The sequence below is a fragment of the Microtus pennsylvanicus genome, unplaced genomic scaffold (genome assembly GCF_037038515.1).
Source record: "Microtus pennsylvanicus isolate mMicPen1 unplaced genomic scaffold, mMicPen1.hap1 Scaffold_299, whole genome shotgun sequence".
Lineage (NCBI taxonomy): Eukaryota > Metazoa > Chordata > Mammalia > Rodentia > Cricetidae > Microtus > Microtus pennsylvanicus.
The window spans coordinates 439-23818 of record NW_027460933.1 but is presented as its reverse complement, the minus strand read 5'-3'; the positions used below and the strand labels follow the sequence as shown (position 1 = coordinate 23818).

Below are 23380 nucleotides of genomic sequence, written 5' to 3'. Positions count from 1 at the left end.
CACTCACTGGGTTCCAGACTCCCTCTGGCCTAAGCCAACCCCCGTGTGATGGTCACCCCATCCTTGTGAGTGCATGGAATGGGACGCATGCATCTTGAACTAAGAAACTGCCCAGTAACCACCCCACACTCAGACCCAGTGCTTGAGGACACTGCTCAGGGCCCCGTGGTCTAAGAGGAGATTAACAAATCCTGCTGTGGGGAAGAACTTAAGGAAATCTCTGGAAGCCTGGATAAATGACTACCGGCCCTAGTTTCCTATTCCAGAGTGTAGCCCTGTGTCCCTCTGAGTATGGCCTTCAGAAGTGGCCTCAGCAAGACAAGAATGCTGCCTCATATCTGCAAATCCTATCACATAGGAAGCTCAGGCAGAAATACTCCAAGTTCAAGACCAACCTGAGCTACATAGTGAGTTCCAAGCCAGCCTAGGCTCCTGATAGATTCCAACACCATCTCAGCCCAAATCCACCCCTACAGAAAACTAATCACACACTGTATCCCTTATCCAGTTCCAAGGCCTTACCAAATTCATGCAGTCTTTCTTATCCACATTTGGCCTATGAGGATGCAGAGAGCATAATGGATGTAATAATCTAAGTGGCCAAGGACAGAGCTAGGCCTCCAGCAGCTCACTTACACTGTGCGCTCCTGTATGTGCAGAGAGCACCCAAGCATATAGCTTAAGCAATCCAAAGCTTAATCAGTCTTTGCTGTCCAGAGGCCGGAGAATGTCTTCCCTGTCAGAGGACTGTCATGTGTATGGTATGCATGTAGGTGGTGTTGGTTTGTATGTCTTTATCTACAATAAATCACAAATCCATTTATTCTACCAAATGGGATCTCCTTTACATCCAGTGTATTTGAGCAACTTAAAGCGTTTTCATGCCAGGGCTCCTTCATACTCTTAAACATTATTAAGAACTCTCAAAGGGGGGCTGGAGAAATGGCTCAGAGGTTAAGAGCACTGACTGCTCTTCCAGAGGTCCTGAGTTCAATTCCCAGCAACCACATGGTGGCTCACAACCATCTGTAATGAGATCTGGTGCCTTCTTCTGGTCTGCAAGTATACATGCAAGCAGAACACTGTATATATAATAAATAAATAAATCTTTAAAAAAAAGAACTCTCAAAGAAGTTTTATCCATGTGAATTATAATAATTGATAGTTAAGGTATTAGAAATTAAAACTAGGAATTTTTTTATTATTTGTATGTATATGAGTATTTTGCCTGGATCTATGTCTATGCACCATGTGTGTGCCTGGTACCCACAGAGACCAGAAAAGGATATCAGATCTCCTGGAACTGGAGTTACAGAGAGTTGTAAGCTGTCATATGCATGTTTAGAACAAACCTGGGTCCTCTAGAAAAAACAACCAGTGCCCTTAACCACTGACCCATCTCTCTAGTTCCCAAAATTAAGGATATTTTTAAATATACTTGTTTGAAAGTGTAATAGATCAACTATATTTTAATTCAAATACCATATTTTTATAAAAATAACTATATTTTCAAATATGTATGTGATAAGGGCAGAATCCTTCCACCGTTCTTGTTAAGATGGGCTCTTCTATGTTGCCCAGGCTAGCCTTGAGCTTCTCACTGTCCTGTCTCGGGCTCCTGGATATCTGTGTTATGAGCGGGCACTACCACACCCAGCCATTTTACATACTTATAAATGTCTTTAATATCTGGCTCAGTAAGAGTCATATGGGCTCTGCTCTCTCCACTTCAGTCTGACTATGCATTGTCATCTTTAACTTCTAGTAAGTTCCACTGCACACTCGTGAGCAAAGGAGGGGGAAAGAATCCAGCAGCATCTCAGCATTAGAATGGAAGTTGTGTTCTACAGTACCCTAGAGAGAGCTTGGGGACACAGGGCTCATTAGATCACTTTCTAGAAACTAGTATACTGTATTGAGCCAGCTATTTGTATGAATCATAATGAGTATCAGGTGGTTGAGGGCGGCATTTGGAGTCATAGGGCTTGAGTTCAAACCCAGATCGCTAGTGTCAAAGACCTTAAGCAGTTTTCAGGTTTTGTCATCTGTGAAGTGGGAGTGGTAGCTCTGGACCTCTCAGAGGGTGTCCTGGGGACTGGAAAAACTGCTCAAGAGTTTAGAATAGTACTTGAGGCAAGTAAGAGATTGGTAACTATTAATAATGCTCTTCTTATCATGTGTGTGCCTGTTTGTTTTGAGAGAAGGTCTATTCTGTAGCCCAGACTTGCCTGAAACATATTCTGTAGTCTAAGCTGGCCTCGGACTCATGGCAAACGTAACTCACCCTCCCAAGTGCTAGGATTCATAGCACGAGCCACTGTGCCTCACTTTGTAATGACATTTTAAAGAATCTCTTGTATGTATTTAAGTCGATCTCCTATATAGGCCTAGATCATGTATTTCGAGTCACCATCAGGCACCAAAGAACCTTAGGATTGAATTCCCCAAAATATAAATACCAGACTTTTCCCTAGGTAGGCCATCTCCACCCTGGCTGCTCCAAGGACGTGGTGGTGACCCTGAAGTCAGATGTGCCCATCAGCCTGAAGAAGATGACAGTCAAGTGCACGCTTTCCAAAATCGTGTTTCAGCTCCCTGCAGACCAGGTCCCTGACTGGGATGACCGCATGCGCACAGTCAAGTGGGTGGATGCGCCCCGAAACACACCGGGGAACTTGACCACAAAACGAAAAGTGAGTATCCAGGGCACATGAAAAACAGACCGAGCCCAGTCCACCATGCTTGGCTGCCTGCTGTTCTCAATTTCAGTGTCTCGTTGTGGAAAAGAAAAAGGTTTGCATCTGACTTTAGTTCCAAAAGCGGCAAACTAAGTTTCCATACCCATCGCCCTCACTAACAACACACATAGTCTTAGTTGACAGATCAGCTGCAGTCTTGATAATGGCATCAGCAAGTTCTTTCTCCTTTTCCTTCAGAAAAGCCGTCGCTAGTCATCCTTTCCTGTTTCCATCAGGTGTCTGGACTTAGAGTAGTTAGAACTTTCGGTTCATGACGGGATCTCATCTTTGGCCCACAGATGCCCTTTGCATTTATTCTTTGCCATTTTCTTTTGAATTCTATGATAAACTAACCCATACCCATCAAGGGAACTAGGCCCTGAATACCTGTGTAGCTCTGGTCATACCATTACTTTGTCTCCCTCCTAGAGGTAATCCCTATCCACGTCACTCCCTCGATGGATGGCTTGTTGACCTGAGCATTCTATAATTGCAACACAGCTCAGCCACTAGCTCGGTCTTCTTATTAACTAACTCTTACATCTTAAATTAACCCATTCCTGTTTTATATTTTACCACAAGGCTCATGGTTTACCGGTAAGGTTCAGGGCATCTGTTTCTCTCTCTACATCTCTGTTCAGATTTCCCACCTGGCTCTATTCTGCCCTGTCATAGGCCCAAAGAAGATTCTTTATTAGCCAATGGTAATAAAATATCTTTACAGCATACAAAGGGGAATTCCACATCAGTTATTGTATGTGATCATGGTTACATGTGGCTATTGTGAATCCACTTCACTACTGTATACATTCCAGTCTTTTTATCTTTTTCCCTGAAAGTTGAAACTTCAAATTTTTCTCTTACGGGCAGTATTTCTGTGCATGTTGGCATCCATGTTTACATTCCTACAAGTGGAGTCACTAAGTCAGGGGACATGTGAGTGCTCAGCCTTTCCAAACTCACTATACCAGTTTTCACTCTTACAGAAAAGGAGTTTTGTGAGCCACCTCCTTTCCAGCATTGGACTTTGTTAGACTTTTGGGAAGTTGATTGATTGGTTTGGTTGTTAGTTGGTTGGTTGTTGCTTGGATGATTGGCTGGTTGGTTGGATGTTGGTCTAGTAGATGATCGGTTGGTTGGTTATTTGTGCTTTGTTGACTGGTTGGTTGGTTTGTTAGTTTATGGGATATTGGAGATAAGCCCACAGTCTTGTGAATCGTAGGCAAGGCATTTTGGCTTTTATCATTTGTATAAATTGGAAATTTTCTGATTATGAGCTTGATTATACTTTCCTAACTACTAATGAGATTGGATAGCTCTTCATTTGAGTATTGACCATGCAGGTCAATTTTACATGAATGCCTTTTGTGCCTTTTGCCCATTTTTTTTTTGGTTACAGTGCTTATCCTTTGTTTAAGTTCTTTTTATTTTCAAGAAATTCCATTTGTGTTATATGTCCATACATATTCTCAACAAATTTATATCTTGACTTTTTTCTTTGTAGGTGAATGGCTGCTTGTTCATTCCCAGACATCCAGACCCGAAATAATCACACAGAAACTGTATTAATTAAAACACTGTTTGGCCTATTAGCTTATGCATATTTCTAGATAGCTCTTACATCTTAAATTAATTCATTTCTATTATTTTATGTTTTACCTTGAGGTTGTGGCCTGCCGATAAAGTTCCAGTGTCTGTCTCCTTTGGTGGCTACATGGCATCTCCCTGACTTAACCTACTCTCTGTATATATCTCTTCAAGCCTGACTATATTCTGCACTGCCATAGGCCCAAAGCAGCTTCTTTATTAACCTGTGGTAATAAAACATATTCCCAACATACACATCATATGTTTTTTTAAGATCTTTCTTCATTTTCATTCTGAATATGCATGTGTGGGTCAGGTGCCCTCAGTGGTCTGAAGAGGGCATCAGATCCCCTGGAGCTATGGTTGCAGGTAATTGTGAGCCATCCAACATGGGTACTGGGAACAAAACTGAGATCCTCTGCAAGAGCAGCATTTGCTCTTAACCACTAGGTTATCTCTCAAGTCCCTTTATGTTTTGATAAACAAAAACTATTCTTAAGTTTTTAAAGATTTTTTATTTTTAGATTATGGATATATGTTTTGCCAGCTTATATGTATGTGCACCATGTGCCTACAGTGCACACAGAAACCAGAGGAGGCTATCATATCAACTAGAGCTGGAGTTCCAGGTGGTGAGCTGTCACGTGGGTGTTGGAAATTGAACCTGGGTCCTCCGGAAGAGCAGCCAGTGCTCTTAGCCAATGAGCCATCTCTCCAGCATGGAAAATATCCTTAATTTTTATGAGGTCAAAGTTATCAGTTTTTTTTGTACTTTTATTACTTTTGTATTTTATTTTTAAATCCATTTCCCCCCCCCCAAAATATATTCACCACTCTACATATTTTTAAATCTGAGATTTTCTTTTGGTACTTAAGCCTTTCATGCATGTGGAAATTCTGCCTGATGTGCAACAAGGCTCTAGTTTCTTGTGTTCCACTGAAATAACTGCCTTGCCAAGTTTGGTCAGTCCTTCTACTCCCTCGTGATCTGCTGGGACTCTGTGTCATAGCCCAGTTTTATATGTGCCTGGATCATTTCTGTTCTCTATTCCATTCTGTTGTCAGTTTGTTCATCCAGAGACACTTTGACATTAGCTTAATTTCTATAGTTCCATAATCAGCCTTGATGTTTGGAGGGAAGTTCCTACCCCATTTGTTTTGTTCTAAATGTTTTGGTCATTCTTAATCCTTTTATTCTCATGTATAATTTCTGGATCCGTTTGCCACGTATTATTAAAATCTGTAACAGAAATGTGGAATTGGATTGCAGCTCTCAGTCACTGGGGGAACAAATGACAATTTTAGATTATTAACTTGTCTTTCCTGTTAACAAGGTGCTTCTCTTTTCTAGGTCTTCTCTAAGACTTGCAACTATCCAGTCATCTAGTAGCAATAGAGTTTTTCCATTGTTTTCTTTAACGTTCTTGTTCAACTTCCTTTACTTTAAGATTTTTTACTATGCAGTTATTTAATGCTTTTTAATTTGTTCTCGCATGAATTTTATTAAATTATTTTTCTTTTTCCTCCAAATTTTATGTATCTTTTCAAAAAATCATCTACAGGGGCTGGAAAGATGGCTCAGTGGTTAAGAGCACTGACTGCTCTTCCAGAGGTCCTGAGTTCAATTCCCAGCAACCACATGGTGGCTCACAACCATCTGTAATGAGATCTGGTGCCCTCTTCTGGCATGCAGGCATACATGGAGGCAGAATGTTGTATACATAAGAAACAAATAAATAAATCTAAAAAAATAATCTACATATTTTAGATCTGTGGGGTTGCTGGTGATGCACTCCTTTAACTAATGGTTCCTGTTGTTTGCACTTTCCTTGATCCATCTCACCAAAAGTTTCCAAATCTCTGCACAACTAAACAATTCTGTTGGTCCTTTCCTTTTGCAATTTATTTTCTGTTTAATTAATATCTGTTCTTTTAGCTATGGTTCTCTTTTCTCTATCCTTTATTTTTGTCTTTGTTTTTGTTTCTGAGACAAGGTCTCTCTACATAGCCCTGACTATCCTGTAAATCACTGTGTAGACCAGGCGGGACTCAAACTCACGGAGATCCACCTGCCTCTGCCTCCTGAGTACTGGGATTAAAGGTGTGCATCACCATGCCCAGTTCCTCTGTCCTCTTTAGAGGCCATCTGACCCAAAACCCATGCCCACGTGATTCTAATCCTCTCAGTAATTACCTGTTGTTCAGTTGTTCTTTTTCATTCCGACCTATTGAAGGTTTGCCAGTCATGTCTCCCTACGCTGCATTTGTGGGTTCATACTCGTTTCCACGGGAGATTAAAGTAGTGTGCCAACCCCGTGTTCCTGTGGGCTGCTGGCTTTGCGCTGCTGAGGATGTGGCTGCCTTTATTCCAGGTGATAGAGACAGACCCTGAGCCAGCGCACTTGATAGTAGAAGAAAACTACCGAGAGCTGCGGATCCAGATCAGTGCCAACGTGGACTTCGCGTCGTATCAGTGCCATACGAATAACGTGTTCTTTAAGGAAACACTGGTCTACCAGACCCGAGTGTTTGAGTAAGTCTCCGGAAGCTTAAGACGACCAGGAAAACTGCCATTAGGGGCTAAACAGTGGCATTTTGAAATTCTTTGTATCTTTACATAAATATTTTGCATCTTTTACAAAGAAAGTGCTTTGGACTGGAGAGATGACTCAGAGGTTAAAAGCACTGCCTGCTCTTCCATAGGTCCTGAATTTAATTCCCAGCAACCACATAGTGGCTCACAGCCATCTGTAATGAGATCCAGTGCCCTCTTCTGGCCTGCAGGCATACATGGAGGCAGAATGTTGTATACATAATAAATAAATAAATCTGTTTTTTAAAAAAGGAAAGTACATTAATTGAGTGTATTCTGATGAAATTCCTTTTAAAAATTACTTTTTAAAAAGATTTTCAGCCAGGCATGGTAATGCACTCTGCAGGAGGCTGAGACCAGAAAATCTTGAGCTCCATCTATAATCACCTATATAGAAGCAAGTGTTTCTGCCTAGTCTGGAACTCACTATGTAGACCAGGCTGGCCTCAGACTCACGGAGACTAGCCTGCCTCTGTCTCTCAAGTACTGGGATTAAAGGTGTGCACGACACCTAGCTGTATTTGTTTTTAATCATTTTATTTTATATTTGCTTCTTGGCTGACATGTAATAATGTTACATATTTACAGGGTAGAGTGTGCTATTTCAATACAAGCATACAGTATGTAATGACTGGATCAAAATAATTAGAATTTCCATTCCTTAACATTTATCTGGAGGCAGAACCTTCAGACTCCTCTCCCCTAGTTCCTCATAAAGTATATTGGAGGCTTTTGTAGACTGTAGCACACTGACTTACTGCTCCTGCTGCACTGCATTTTGATACCTTTTATCCGACCTCTCTCTGTCCATGCCTTCCCTTTGACCCGTCCCAGCTCCCAGTCATCATTATGCTACGCTCTTCTACTTTGAGATTAAATGTATTAACTTCCCCATGAGAGAGAGAAAACATGATACATGTCTTTGTCTGTTTTGTTCAGCATGATGTCTTCCAGCTCCGTCCATTTTGCTGAAAAGGACAGATTTATAGAAGACAGTAAAGAGGTTTCCCAAAATGAAACTGAAACTAGACCTACCACATGACCCAGCTAGCTCACTTCCGGGCGTATGTCCGAAGGAAGGACAATCCACATGTCAAGGAGATGTTTGCTCTCCCATGTGGACTCTTCATAGCAGCCAGAGCTTCAGCCTGGGTGTCCACTGTCAAATGAATAAAGAAAATGTGACATACTCGTGTATGTGCGCAAAAGAATATAGTTCAGACATTTTTTAAAAACCTTAAGAAATGAAGTGACTTGCCTTTGAAAAACAGTGCAGCCGGTACTCAGGCAGGGCAAAAATATGGACAGCACATTCTGAAATCTGGTCCTGATCCACCCACAGGTTTGACCTCATTAACACAGGACATGTGCTGTTAGAATTCAACTGGACCTCGGAAGATACCTGCAAGGCAGTCAGCTTTGCCATGCCAGAAAATCAAGGTAAATACAATGCCAGATAAACCCCGGGGCTTGACCAGAGTCACCTGTTCATAGAAGGCCAGCTGTGCTGACAGGGCTTTCTAAGTAGTTAAGAGATGGCAGAGCATGGGCTTTGTGGGGTTTGCATAGCCATGTGGGCCTCTTCTCCTCCCGGATTCCTTCCCTCCAGATTGAAGGCTCATATCACTTATCACTAGGAATCTTATCTTCCTGTTCTCTACCTGGAATATTTCAGACCACTTTAAAAACTGTCCTGGGGCTGGAGAAATACCCCAGCAGTTAAGAGCACTGGCTGCTTCTTGTAGAGGACTCGGGCTCAGTTCCCAACATCCCCAAGGTGACTTGCAACTGTTACTACAGTTCCAGGGAATCTGACACCCCCTTCTGTTCCCTGTAGCACCAGAAACGCATGTGGTGCACATACATACACACATAAATCTTCTTTAAGAAAAAGAAAGAAAACCTAGTGAAAACTCTTGAGTTATTTTTCCAGAAAGAATATATACCTAGGCCAAAGCGTATAGCTTTTACACACAAAGCCACTAGCAAAGGGCCCTGCACCTGGCAGGTAAGTAAGGTGTCCGTTGTTGTTTCAGTTGTGGAGACTCACAGACTGTTCGAATGGGCCCTTACCCATGGACTCCCGCTTTGTAAACCCCTATGTTAGAGCAATGGTTCTCCACAAATTCTGTTCATAGCTCATCACCCTGATGCAGAAGATCCACAAACCCTTTCTTGACCTACCCTCTCTGAACCAAAAGGAAATAAATCTGAAAACACCATAAAATTAATGTGTTTTTCACAAGTCACCTGAGAAATGAGTTGGTTCCTTTCTACTGTGTCCAGGATTAAGTATACCTGCTATAAGAGATGGGTCCCCAGATGTCAAAGAGGGTCCCTAAGCACTTGTGAGTGGCTGCCTCCCAGGACCACTGCAGACTGTCACTTTTTCTCCATCATCCCTCAGGCTCCAGTCAGAGAGATCAGCTTAGTCAGGGCACGGGCAGCACCCTGGACAGCGCCTTGGACCACTGGCCAGAAGTTTCTCCATCACCCTTCTCCGTGGAACCCTCCTCGGGCCTTGTGCCTGTTGGGAAGACTCAGAAGATCAAAGTGAAGTTCTCCCCGATGGACATTGGGGAGTTCGAAAGCACCCTGTACTGCCAGTAAGGAAATGTGTTCCCCAAGCCTCTAGCTCTTACCCTCCTCTTCCCTCCCACCTCTGTCCTTCCTTCCCACCCTAGTCACCTTGGAGCCTGGGAGTCTAAAAGGGCCAGCCTTTAGAGAAGAAGGAGAATGTTATCTAAGCCCCGCTTATCAACTTGCCCATTGCTTCCACCTGCCTACTGCTCCCTTCCCGGCCACGTTCAGTGCTCCACTGAATAAGAGTAATTAGCAACCAGGCACCTTCTACCCTTGGAGAAAGCTTCCTTCTCCATTCTCTGAGACTCCTCTATCTTGTATACAAAGTGAAAGCAGCAATCCTTATAATGTATAATTATTTGGAATACTAAATGAGCTAATTTAAGCAGAGAACTTGGAGCAATGCCTGGCCCACAGTAGCACAATAAACAAAGATAGGAGGGGAATATGGGTTGGGGGAACTGGTCTGGTTTAATGTCCAGTGAGAGAAAAATAAGCAAAGACATCAGTGCAAGTCCCAGATGTGGGAATTCTTCTGTAAGCCTTGTCCTAGGATGACAGAGGACCTACATGTGCTGGCAGAGTTTGTGAGTCCCGTCTCCCACTGCAGAGACCTGTGCCACACTAGGGTCGCCTCTGCTCGGCCTTGAGGCTGAATCTGTTCACGTGCATCCCAGTCTACAAGGGTCTTAGGATAATTTCTTTTTAGGATTTCCAGGTCCTTCTCTGTAATCTATTAGGTGCCCAGGAGTGGACCCAGAGTGTAAGCACTCCTTTTAGCATCTAACACTGATAGAAGGAAAAAGCTTGGAGCCACATGTAAGTGCACAGAGGGACCGATCCTCGGGATCCTCATACGCAAGCCACTCATCCATTTAACATTTAGTGAAGATGTACTATGTGGAGTTGCCAGTCAAGTCACATATGATTGCCGGTCAAGAAACGCCACCTTCTGCTCATACAGAACTCACATTCTGCTGGACAGAATATCCATTTCCAACCCGCTAAGAAAGCAACAACAGATATAAGATCAAATTAAAATAACTTTGTCATTTCAGAATTCCCAACTTGCCATCAGGAGACCAAGGCCCTGTTCTGGTCACTAAAGGGCGAAGCGTCCTGCCATTCTGCCATTTTGACCTGAAGGAATCAGACTATATCAGTGGTCATCGGCGCAACCCAGAGCTCCGAGGACCAGGCTCTGGGCCTCTCGATCCTAACACCCGAGTGATCGAGTTCACTAGTGTGGGTATAGGAGGAAAGAATCTCCGGTGAGTCATGTGGGTTGGCATTGGCTGCAGTCATACCCATTTGCCCTTCTAAAGAACTCAGAGAAAGAATTCAGAGAGGCCAGCTATACCAATACCTAGACATGGCTTTGATGTCCCGGAGTTTGCTCTAGAGATATAATATCGGAGAACTGGTGCATGAATGAAACTGGATCCTGTGTCAATAATTTTGACAGAGGGGGAGTTTTGGTATGTTTGTGTCTCTCTCTCTCTCTCTCTCTCTCTCTCTCTCTCTCTCTCTCTCTCTCTCTGTGTGTGTGTGTGTGTGTGTGTGTGTGTGTGTGTGTGTGTATTGGTTATGAGCCTAGCCTTTAATGGCTGCGCCATCCTGTAAGAGATGGCTTAGCAGTTAAGAGCTCTGCCTGCTCTTCCTGAGTTCAATTTCCAGCAACCACATGGTGGCTCACAGTCCTCTGTAATGAGATCTGGTGCCCCCTTGAGGAAGAGACCTGGTCAGTTGTCCTCATCAACTTAAACAATGAAACCCAGTATACAAACAAGTTCAACAGAACCACCATATACAGGTGTCCATGCATGCTTCAGCATTTCTAGGACATATATACATATACATGTGTGTGAAATGAAATATATATATATATGTATATATGTATAAAAGTGTATTCCCTCACCCCCCACCTTGACCACAGAGCATCCCTTGACACATATGGCCTTAGGAGCATTATCATTCGAAAGTCAAGGACTCCCATTATCCTTTAGATCCTAGGGGGAGGTGGCATTTTTATTTCTACAGTAATGAAGTTCTCAGATCATTTCTGGTTTCTAGGAGGAGACTGTGACAATTCTGGGTTCTACCTACACTTTCTTGAATTTTTCTAATGCCTTCCCTCACTTTCTGCTGTCGATTTTCCCCCCTGGCCAGGACCTTTACCATCCTGAACCCGACCAATAGCACCTACTCTTTCTGCTGGACCTCTGAAGAAGCAGAAAGCCTGCAGCACCCTCCAGCCTTTGTGTGCCTTACAGAAAAGGGTATCATTCATCCTGAAAAGAAAGCAGAGGTGTGTGTGGCTGGGAACCCCGAAATTCTAGCCATCTCTGCATAGCAAGTGTGTGAAGAGAGAATAGCATTGATAAGAATCATTGATCAACAAGTATTTACTGAGTGGCTATCAAGTACAACCCCAGTAAGAAGATAGATCTGCGCTCTCTTGGATGACTGTAGAGAAAGCCCCAGTATCTGCCAGGATTTTATGAGAATATTAAAGGAGCAAAGGGGAACCAGACATAACTATCTGGAGATTCCTGGGCTTGTGGTATGAGGACGTTAAAAACTATCTATATCTAAAAGATTGGCAGCAGCAAAGGGACATGTCTTTACTTTCCCAGTGAAAAAGGCAAAAAGTAAGAACAGAGTCCCAACTTGTGACTTGATCCTAAATGTCTTCACAATAATATAGGGCAGAGGGTCAGATTTATATGTGAACTTGACAGTCAAAGCATACATGTAGGCCCCATGGCCAGTAAGTTCTACAGAGGATCTTATATGTAGCAATAAGTCCATGAAATGGAAATTATGAATTCAAATACCTTCTGGTAGTTGGCAAGATGGTTCAGCAAGTAGGAGTGATTGCTGCCAAACTTGAGACCCACATGATGGATAGAGAAAGCCAACTCCCACAAGCCATCCTCTGACCTTCAACATCGGTGCACGCATACACACACACACACACACACACACACACATGTGCACATACACAGATACATAAGTAAGAATAAATTAAAATGCTGGTGTTGGTGCTGGAGATGCAACAGTTAAGAGTGCTTTCTGCTTTTGCAAAGGACCCAAGTTCAGCACCTATAGCAGGCCTATAACTCCAGCTCCAAAGGAATCTGTCATTTCTGGCCTCTGGAGACCTGTAATCATATGTACATACCTACACATAGACACATGCATACACATAATTAAAAAATAAAATCTTTTAAAAAAAATATTTAATTCTTCCATAAGATCACCCAAATGAACAAAGCAAATGGGAGGGGGGATGATAGGCAGTGATGGTACCAGAACCCACTGGTTCTTCCTCTCCTCTGGCAGATGATCACCACACAGACAAATAGCCCCAGGGTGGCTTCTTTTCCTATATTTTTCTGAAAACACCATATTTTTGTATTTCTCTCCATCCTATGTATTGGTAGTAAGCTCATTATTTTTAACCCTTCCCAAACAAAATAAAGCATATTTGTAGAGTCTCCATTGGGCCTCTACATATTAACAGTTCCCAAAGCCAAAGTAGTTCAGCATAGGATCCAGGAGCTAGGTTCACCATAGCTGTGGTCCTTCTTGGATGTACTCCTGCACAGCCTAGAAATGTGTCAAAGACCCTGCCCAGTTCCTGGAGAGGTAAGTTGCAGAATCTGTCATCCAAGACTGTGCTGATTTGGGGTGACAGTAGTGCCCCTGGCGTGACACATTTCCAGAACATCTTTCCTGCATTATTGTGTCATTGGCATGGACCTTGCCAAATGCTATTCTTCTTCTACTCAGTCCTGATTGATCAAGTACAAATTCATGTTAGCCCCCGGGGGAAGTACCTACAGTAATTTTAAGAACAGACTTTTCTTCCAGATCTTTCTGTTTCTTTCTAGAAATCTGCTCCATTTTCTCTCTACCAGTCAGTTTCTTCCCATCTTTATTTGTTATGTTTTTGCTCCTTTGTGTCTTCACTTAACAGACAGATTGTGGCATGCCATGACCCAGCTCACCCTCATGGTATCCATCCCCATCAGTGCCACTGCCATCCAGCCCAGTCACTCATTATCTTCTGAATTTCAGAGGCAGGCAGGCAGGCAGGCAGGCAGGCAGAGGAGAGAGAGATCTTGTTGCCCTGGTGATGATTTTGAATTGGGCTATATGCCAGATTGTTGACAGACATCTGGGTTGTCTTTCTTTGGTATTGGTGCCAGTTCGGTCCACTGTGCTACAACCATGCCATCCAAAGAATGGCACAGAATACAACAGTATCATCAGCACAGTCTGTGGATGGGATAGATGACTGTTCTCAACAGGTGGGGCAAACTGGTTGCCATTGCTCGTATAACCATACCTACTTTAGATGCTAATAACAACCTGGGAAAATGTCACCTCACACTAGCAGGTCTCCAGAAGGACAAGGAAGAAGTGCCTCTCACTGTCCTTTTTAAAATTGTCTTCTTAGATTGTGTTCCAGTTTCTGCCTGCTCACCTGGACATCACAGAAGCATTCTGGACTTTCTGTATCCCGGAACACAATATCTCAGTCCCCTTCCTGCTGGTGGGAAAAACCACAGACCCCCTCATCTCTCTTGACCAGTCACACCTCAACTTCAGCTCTCTCCTCATTGGTAAGGTGGTCCAGCCAGTTTTTCATTTTTGAGCTGGCATGACCTTAGGTCATCAAGGATTCCGGGAGAGCACGCCTCTCGGAGCCTTCCAGAAGAGATATGTCAGAAAGCCTCTGACACTTGTCAGAGAGCCATATAGTAGTTTTCTCTCGATCTCAACTCCATCAGCTGTCTTTGGCAGCCATACCCTAACACCCTGAGAATACCTGGGAGGTTTGTTATAGAGTCACGGAGTCTCCTGGGCAGGTTCCTGTAGGACCTGCATAGACTCTTCATTGTCAGAACCCTGGGTCTTGTACATGTCTCTCCACCTCCAGGCTGTGGGCTGTGTTTGGTTGATGCTTGGTCTGTTCTACAGTGTTCAGATTCCTCTAACTTCTTTTCATATATTCATTAGGTTCAGAAATTGTTATTGATGGGCTGGTGGGGACTGTGGCTTCAGTGGTGGAGTTCTTGGCAAACACACTTGAAGCCCTGGTTCACTCTCCAATACAGAGGGTAGGGAGATACCAGATTGGCCCAAATATTCCTCCAGGGGATGGGAATACTCTAAAATAAATCACAAAGTCCTCAGGTTTACATTCTAATCATGGGAAGGAGACTAACAAAACCAAGTAAAATACATAGTAAGGCAGAGATTGATACATGTTATAAGAAAGATTTCAGGAGGATAGAAAGAATTGGAATGTGGTAGGTGCTAAGAAGGTAACATTCAAGCAGAGACCTGTGATGTAAAGGAAGCTACCATCAGATGCCTTAGAACTTTATACATCTCTCATATGGATATGAGTGGGTATGTAAAATACGGCTATGGCCAAAGAATTTTTAAGTGATCAGTTAATGTTTATTTTGACAACATTATTCATGATAGTAAGTCAGACAATATAAAGAGTATAACCCAGGAATGCAATGATGTTTATTTCAGTATAATCATTATGTCAATAATGAAGAACCATACGATCGTGTTAATGTACCAAAAAGTCCTTGCTAAAATTCATCAGAAGTTCCTCCCTATCCCCACTCTCAAAAACCCTCCAGTAATAAAACTGGGGTTATAGAAAAACATAAAGAATATTAAGCTATAGCAAGAGACCATCCAACAGTGTCCTGTAGTAAATAAGGCTACTGAAGCTGTTGGAATTAAAATGAGTTGGGCAAGAGTACTTATCATCACCTCTATAACTGAACATTTTCTTAGAGATTGTAACAATCATGAAAGTCAAAAAATAAGTATAGGGCATTAACTTTAAGGGAGAAAGAAAAATGATCTAAGTTTCTGTGGAGGATCACTTTGTACACAGAAAATCTCAAGAGTCAGGAGAGAGACAATTAGAATCAAGATAATTTGGTAAGCTGGGAGAGACCAATGTGCAAAAATCAACAGTTTCATCCCTTTTTGCTGTAAATACCTAGAAGCAAAAACAAAAATAAAAACTCTATTTACTGCTAACTAAATGTACAATATCCAAAGATAAATCCAGTTCTTGAGACCTCTGTGTTAAGAGTTAAGTCACATTAAAATGCTTCCAAATAAGAGCTAAACATTCAGTTAGTTCTGCCAAAATTAAATGCAAATTTAGTCAAATTTTAATTAGAATCCCAGCTAGGAGTGCACAGGATTCACAGTTAGAGTTTAATGTCAGATAGACTTGATGTTAGTATAGATATGTCCCAAGTAATATTTGTTCACATTTATGCTAATAAAAGTTATTTGTGAAATCTGATAGCCTCATTCTCCTCAGGATTGAGGAAGGGACTTGAAAAAGATGATCCTAAAATTTTGTGGAGAAATGTTTTAATGTTAGCCAAAGAAAAACAGAATAATGAGTCAGAATCCTGCATAGGAAAGCCCAGGGTCATCTAAGGTCAAATTCAGAAGAACTCAGAGATTCTTTATGGAGATGCAGGCCCTCAAAGAGAATGAGAGGGCACTCCCATTACAGACCCAAGAAGACATTACAACTCCTGACTGAAGGAGCAAGGGAAGAGAAAGGTATTAGCAGAGTCCCAGCATAGCTGCAGCCAGGTCAGAGAATCCACCCTCTAGAAGGAACAGTCAGTTAGGGAAGAGACATTCCAAAGGGAGATGTGGAACCCCTGCAGGAGCAAGGTCACTGGAAAAGCAGAAGGAAGGAAGTGAGGCAGTTTGAGGCTGCAAGGCTGCGGAGGTAAGGGATGCCAAGATTGCTCTGTGAAGCCTTCCTCTTATGTGTGGGGTGTTACCAACTACAATCTCCTTGACTAGGCAGAGGCCTTTGTTGAGGGCTGGTGTTTCCTCCCCAGGCAGAGAAGCCCGAGAGACGGTGAAGATTATCAACAAGGAGGAGCATGGGTTCAATTTTGCATTCCAGGATAACTCCCGTTTCTCCGAAGGATTCAACAACAGCCTGACCGTGTGTCCCATGGAAGGCTGGATCCCACCGCTGTCCAGGTGAGTGAAAAAATGAAGTCCTCGGGATGCATGGCAGGGTCCCAGGCCTGTCATCTATAAATATCTCTTCTGGGCCATCAAGATGACTCAGTAGTAAAGACACTTGCCACCAAACCTGATGACCTGAGTTCAATCCCCAGAACCCACATGGTGGAAGGAGAGAACTGACTCCCACATGTTGTCCTCTCACTTCCACACACACACACATACATACTGTTGATGTATATACATGCATGCACACACAACAAAAACTAAAGAAATAAAAGTAAAACCTCTCCCAACTCTAATATATATAATTTTATCTCTATCCTGTCTGACTCCCTGGTGTTTTTCTTTCTTGATTAATTATGGGGCATTGAGAATTCTAACTTTTTTTAATGTGTGTATGGGTGCTTTGCCTACATGTTTGTGCACCGTATGTGTGAAATGCTAATGAGGTGGGACAAGGGCATCAGATTCCTTAGGACTGGAGGTAGAGGCAATTGTGAGCTGCCATATGGGTGCTGGGAATTGAACCCTGATCCTCCGGAATAGCAAGCAGCCAGTGCTCTTAACTGCTGAGCCCTCGTTCTAAATCTCCATCTCAGTATTTTTTTTCTCATGTCCATAGCATTTTCCTCATTGTCTTGTGTGTATGAATCCACAAAACAGTACCTGGCTTTGCCTGGAAAATCTTTAAAATCCACTTAACTTGGAGCAGTATTTTGTGTCCTTTGCTCAGAGTGTGTCCACTAATCCAGTGGACGCTTGTCTTATGAGGTTTTCACAGGTTGGACTAGTCAGTTAATCTGCTGTCTTGTCTCCCTGTCAGTTTCCCAATTGATATTTTCTTCACACCAAAGCAAGAAGGAGATGTGAACTTTAATCTGCTCTGTAATGTAAAGAGGAAAGCCCACCCTCTGACACTCAATATTAAGGCCGAGGGCTACACTATGAATGCAGAGGTCAAGTGCAGGGACCGGATGGGCTCCACCTTCCTCCTGATGTCCAACCAGGTCAACACCATCAACTTCTACGAGGTAAGGGGTAACAAAGCCCTTACTGTCTCTCTGCCTTGACCTAGGGAACATGGCACAGGGAGTATGAGCTGAATCTTCCTGTCTCAAATACTAGAGAGACCAGACAAATAAATCCATCTCCAGAATTATGTAGTTATGATGTGAATGTTTTTATTATTTTTTAAAGGATGAATATGATAGGGAGGGACATGAACACTTGCATTAAGCAAACAGGAAAGATTTTTCACGGCCAAGAAAGATCTAAGAATTAAATTATCAACTTATACTCCAGATATAGGAGGACCCCTATAACACTTGGTGGGTCTTTCTGGAATATCCAGTGCCATTCAGCTAATAGCTCCCAGCTTATAAATAGCCCTCTCTATCCTTATCTCCCAAAGAGCATTTATCCCTAGACAAGGGAGTGATGCTTTCTTCACCACTGCTCTGTCCTCCCTCTATCTCTTAGGTAGAGTTAAATGAATGTGTTCAGTGTGAATTCAACTTCATCAACACTGGCAAGTTCAACTTCAGCTACCAGGCAGAGCTCTCTGGGCCCAAAGCCCTGTTGCAGTACTTGGACTTCACACCTACCGACAGCAGCGTGGATGTGGGGCAGTCAGAACCTGCCAACCTGTCTTTCCAACCATATCATAAGTGTGTCTTGAAGAGCCTGGAGCTCAAAATCAAGGTGAGACCATTTAATGGTTTCCAAACGCAGAAAGAATCTATGGTGTGTTGGCCCAGCAGGCTAGTTCCGGCAATTCCTACCCAGTGGTTGTTTCAGAGACAAACTCTGGAACAGACGCCTCAGCAGTGTCAACCGGAAAGCAAATGGCCATCCACACACCATGACACTATTTCGACATTAAAATAAGTGGTAGAGCTGGATAGGCAGAAACGTTAAATACACAATACTCTCCAAGATACGGTATTAAATGAAATTTCAAGAACAGTGATGTCAGATAAGGGCATCAGACAGCAGGGACAGCACTGGCAAAACCAACTTTCTCAAAACTCTGGAAATTGACTGTCCAAGAAGCATTTATACCAGAATGTCTGCAATCCATAAAAGCCGTGAGGTGTACAGTATTTCGGTTTGCCCTATTCCCACCTTCCGCCATCCCCCAGTCTCTGCAGCAGTCTCAGAAGTTGAGAGCTCTGCAGTGAGCATGCAGACAGGTAACCTCTTAGCCCCTGGAGCAGGAAGAGTGGTCTGCACTGCCTCAAAAGCTCCACTGCAAAGGAGCTGTCATTATTATGCCAATCTAGATGTGTATGCACGTGCCCTTTACCCATGAGCCATCTCACCAGTCCCCAGTCTAGAAGTCCAATGGGAATCTCTATTCATAGGACTTATTTCCGTCTCAACTGAATCAAAGTTTGGCCATTTTACACCTGTTTTTCCTTGTAGGACATTTGTCCGGAATAACCAGTAACAGTTGTCAAACAGCCCCCTAAAGTGACAGTTGCATTTGGGGACAAACAAAGGGACAAGTTAGCGGAATGTATGTTTTCAGGGAGCTTTGAAAACCTTCGGCATATTCCCTGGCATCAAGACAGCCATGCATCACATGGACATGTGCATATCTTAGGGCTGAGATACTGTTGAGGAAGCCATCAGTTCTTACCTCATTCCAGGCTGAGACCAAGAACCATCTGGAAAGAAGGCTCAGTGGTTAAGAGCACCTGAGTTTGATTCCTGGCACCCCTATGGCAGCTGGAAACTGTCTATAACCCCTGCCCCAGGGCCTGTATGCATGTGGTACACATCCATATATGCAAGTAAAAACACCCATACACCATAGATAGATAGATAGATAGATAGATAGATAGATAGATAGATAGATAGATACATACATACATACATACATACATACATACATACATACATAGGTAGGGAGAGAGAGATAATAAAGACTTTGCCCATTTAATCAAGACAGGAGACCCCCTTTATCTGTTATCATTATCATCATCATTAGTGTCAGTATTAATATTATGAGACAGGGTTTCTTTGTGTAACCTTGGCTGTCCTGGAACTAACTCTGTAGACCAGGCTAGCCTCAAACTCACAGAGATCACTCTGCCTCCCAAGTGCTGGGATTAAAGGCATGCACCATCACCTCCCAGCTTCCCTTTTATCTTTTATTTACAATCCAATGACAGAACGATATCCAGTTGCTACCCTGAAACACAAGGGAAGGTGAGAAATTGGACCTTTTGCCTCGGCCTGCTGGCAACCACAGTCCCACCCTGTATGATAACTAGCCACTTCTGCCGCTCACTCTGTCTTCAAGCTGAACCACTGCTGAGAGCCAGTGTGGATTCTGGTTAGAGTTGCTAATTGTAATTGTAATTGCTAATTGTAAACAAATAAAGCCAGTTCTACAGAAACAGACTCTCTGGGGATGGCATCCCAAGACCTAGAATTCGTAAAGTACCAACCACTTTCTTTCTTACCCTGTGGCTGCAATTGCCCTGTCTTCCTGCCTCTAAGTACAGTCCTCTGGTCCATCCCTCCTTGCAGATCAGCCATGGCCCAACATTTGTGTGCAGCATCTTAGGCTGTGCTGTGAGCCCAGCTGTCCATTTCTCCTTCACCAGCCACAACTTTGGGACTTGTTTCATCTACCAAGCTGGGATGCCCCCATACAAGCAAACCCTCGTTGTCACCAACAAAGAAGAAACATCTATGAGGTAAGCAGTCTTCACAGAGAGAACAACTTGAGTCTACATAAGGACTCCATGCAGGGGAAGCCCTGTCTTCTACTTTCACCTCTGCTACTGTAACGAAGCTCTCTGACCAGAAGCAGCTTAGGAGAGGAACGGGTTTATTTCACCTAGCACGTCCAGGTCACAGTCCATCACTGAAGGAATTCAGAGAGGAACTCGGGACAGGAATCGAAGCCAGGACTGCTTGCTACTTGGTTGAGCATTGCCTTCAACCAGGGAACTCACAACCAAGGAAGTACAGCAGAAACCATGGAGAAATGCCGTTTCGCGGCTTACCCTCAGACTCACGTTTAGCCCATTCTATTATAAAGCCCAGGACCACCTGCCGAGGGATGGTACCACCCACAATGGGCTGGGCCCTTCTGCATCAGTTAACAGTTCAGATAATGCCCCATAGACACACCTACAGACCAACCTGCTAAAGAAACTTACTCAACTGAGAATCTTTTTCCAAGTCAATATAGACAGTGTTGAGGTGACAGTTAATGCTAACTAGTTCATTTGACCAAGAGAGAAGTGGTGGGAAAGGTTCAGCACAGGCAGCATGAATCCTGGGTCCCGGTCTCCACCATTAATATAAATGCTTGAACATCCATGAGCTGCCTGCTGAACATCCTCTTCTTGACTTGTGTCAAATTCCTGCAGCTTCTGTTTTGTTTCCTTGGAAAGAGGTTGGGAGAGTTAAAAACTGAATTGCTCTGCACTAAACAGCAGGTCTGTGCTGAGCCTAAATCTTCCAGATCAAACCCAGGCTGTCTGCATCAGCCCTGTGGAATGTTTCGGTCCAAGTCTCCACAGCTCTTTCCAGACCTAATGAGAAAGAATCTGGCTGAACAGTGGGACTCAGTAACTGCTTGCTGCTGTTGCTGATATTATTCTAGATATTAAATCCCAAGACTATTATTTAGTTTTAAATAAATTTAAAATATTATCTAACAGATCTCTTTATCAGTCCTGCAGAGAACATTCTGCCATGGAAAAATATTATCTTCACTGTCCAATGTGATGGCCTTTAGCTATAAGTAGCTTGGTGCAACCAAAGAACTGCATTTTAATTTAATTTTAATTGATTTCAATTACTGTGAGTGTTTTGTCACTACCATATCAAATAGCATAAATCCAAGTTCAAATATTAGCTCTTTGATAGCTGTGACAGTGAACAACTTTGTTTTGTTTTATTCTTCTTGTTTTTGCTGTTGTGGGCAGTATATGGTCTGTTAGTTTTGAGATGAAGTCTCACTGTATGGCCCAGGTTGGTCTCAAACGCATGATCCTCCTCTCTCAGCCGTCTGAGTACTAGGATTGCAGATATGCGCCACCATGCAAATATATTTTACATTTTTAAATTCTCTATGCCTATCTCCTTGCCTGAAGCAGGAGACCACATCTGGATACTGAGAACAGTGTCCTTCAGTACTGAGAACAGTGGGACTCAGTAACTGCTTGCTGCTGTTGCTGATATTATTCTAGATATTAAATCCCAAGACTATTATTTAGTTTTAAATAAATTTAAAATCTTATCTAACAGTCTGGAGAGATGGTCCAGCGGTTGAGAGCACTTGCTACTCTTGCAGAGGACCCACATTCCATTCTCATCACCCACATAACCATCTATAACTTCAGTTCCAGGGGCTCTAACACCCTCCTCTGACCTCTGGCATGCACATGGCATGCGCACATTATTGTAGGCAAACACTTACATGCACAAAATAAAAATAAATGCTTTAAATGTCATCTACTTACAGTCCTCCTTTTACAATTCGATATCATCTCTGCCTACTGAAGGCCTTGAGCTCCGGGCACCCATTTAGCTGAATTCCTTCTCCAAAAACACATCAGGAAGACGCAGGGAAGTTCTGCTGGAAAAGTCTAGGTGCCCTCCTGCCCAGGGGGAATAGGGAGGAGATGCTCTTTCATCTGACCTCTGAGGGCACCAGGCAGACACAGTGCACGTATGTACACACACAGGCCAGACATACATACATATAAAAATGAAGACAAATATTTTTAAATTTTAAATAAATTTAAATTTAGATAGAATAAGTAAAAAAATAACAAAAAAAGAGCCTTCATCACTATCCCATTTAATTTCTCCAACAATCCTGTGAGGTAGCTGCTACTAACCCCATTTCACAGGTGAGGGAGCAGATCTGAGTGGCCTGAGCAAATCTTCCCAGGTCACGTGGCTAGTTATTGGCAGATCCTGATCCAAACTCTAGAACATGCGCTGCACTCCACCGAGCTTTGTCAGCCAGTGACTAAAGGGCTGCCCCCTTGTGAGAGAGTGTTGGACGCTGAGAGGAATTTTCAAGAAAAAGAGCATCGGTGGATTGAGTGTATGAGCTCCCACCTGCACCTCGGGCTGTGACTGAGACTGAGTGACTTGACTGCACCTGAAGGAGCATGAGCTGGTCATTGCTGCCATTCCTTCCAGCTCCTTGGTGACTCCCCTGACTCTAGGACAGCAGGACAGAAAATCTGTCACCTTTCATCTCAGAAAGCACAGGGGACCCCTCCAGTTCTGCCTTCTTGGTACTTATACCCCTTCCTCTGGGTCTTCCCCAGCTTAGATTGTTTATACACCAACACCCCACACATCGAGGTGAACTTCAATGTGGACGTGATAAAGCCGGGGAAGACACTGGAGATCCCAATTACCTTCTACCCTCGGGAAGCTGTCAGCTACCGAGAGCTCATCCCCTTTGAAATCAATGGGCTCTCTCAACAGACAGTGGAGATCAAAGGCAAAGGCACAGAAATGAAGGTAAGAGACCGTGGGTGGAACTTCAGAACCCTCTTCCTTCCGCTTCCCAGACTCTTGCCACCCCACATCCCCTCTTCCCTGCTCCCGGGAATGCTCCACCCAATGTCATCTGGCTCCACCCACATGGTGTCCCTGATCACAGAAGGTGGCAAGGAATTTTTAAACCAGGCTCAATCCCAGCTCTTACTCAGACAGATCTAGATTCACTGTACTGGTGACCTCTGTCAACTGCAAGCACCAAAGAAATGTTCTGCATCTTCTTGGAGAAGTGTCACAGGCTACGTCCCCCTGGAGGGCGTGTCTTATGCAGACATAGGGGTCA

The 23380-nt window shown here is 43.3% G+C and overlaps 1 protein-coding gene across 1 annotated transcript in view; it reads left to right on the top strand.

Annotated features, from left to right (window-relative positions):
- Nucleotides 1-23058, top strand: part of LOC142842225 (hydrocephalus-inducing protein-like) — a gene marked incomplete at both ends in the record, with an annotated part of 34739 nt that extends 11681 nt beyond the window's left edge. The window contains 12 exons of the mRNA XM_075959086.1: nucleotides 2475-2693; nucleotides 6698-6858; nucleotides 8261-8358; nucleotides 9326-9524; nucleotides 10560-10772; nucleotides 11671-11809; nucleotides 13967-14132; nucleotides 16416-16563; nucleotides 17375-17582; nucleotides 18031-18252; nucleotides 20089-20258; nucleotides 22860-23058. Coding sequence (XP_075815201.1) covers nucleotides 2475-2693; nucleotides 6698-6858; nucleotides 8261-8358; nucleotides 9326-9524; nucleotides 10560-10772; nucleotides 11671-11809; nucleotides 13967-14132; nucleotides 16416-16563; nucleotides 17375-17582; nucleotides 18031-18252; nucleotides 20089-20258; nucleotides 22860-23058 — 2142 coding nt within the window. The remainder of the gene's footprint in view (nucleotides 1-2474; nucleotides 2694-6697; nucleotides 6859-8260; nucleotides 8359-9325; nucleotides 9525-10559; nucleotides 10773-11670; nucleotides 11810-13966; nucleotides 14133-16415; nucleotides 16564-17374; nucleotides 17583-18030; nucleotides 18253-20088; nucleotides 20259-22859) is intronic.
- Nucleotides 23059-23380: the final 322 nt, after the last annotated feature.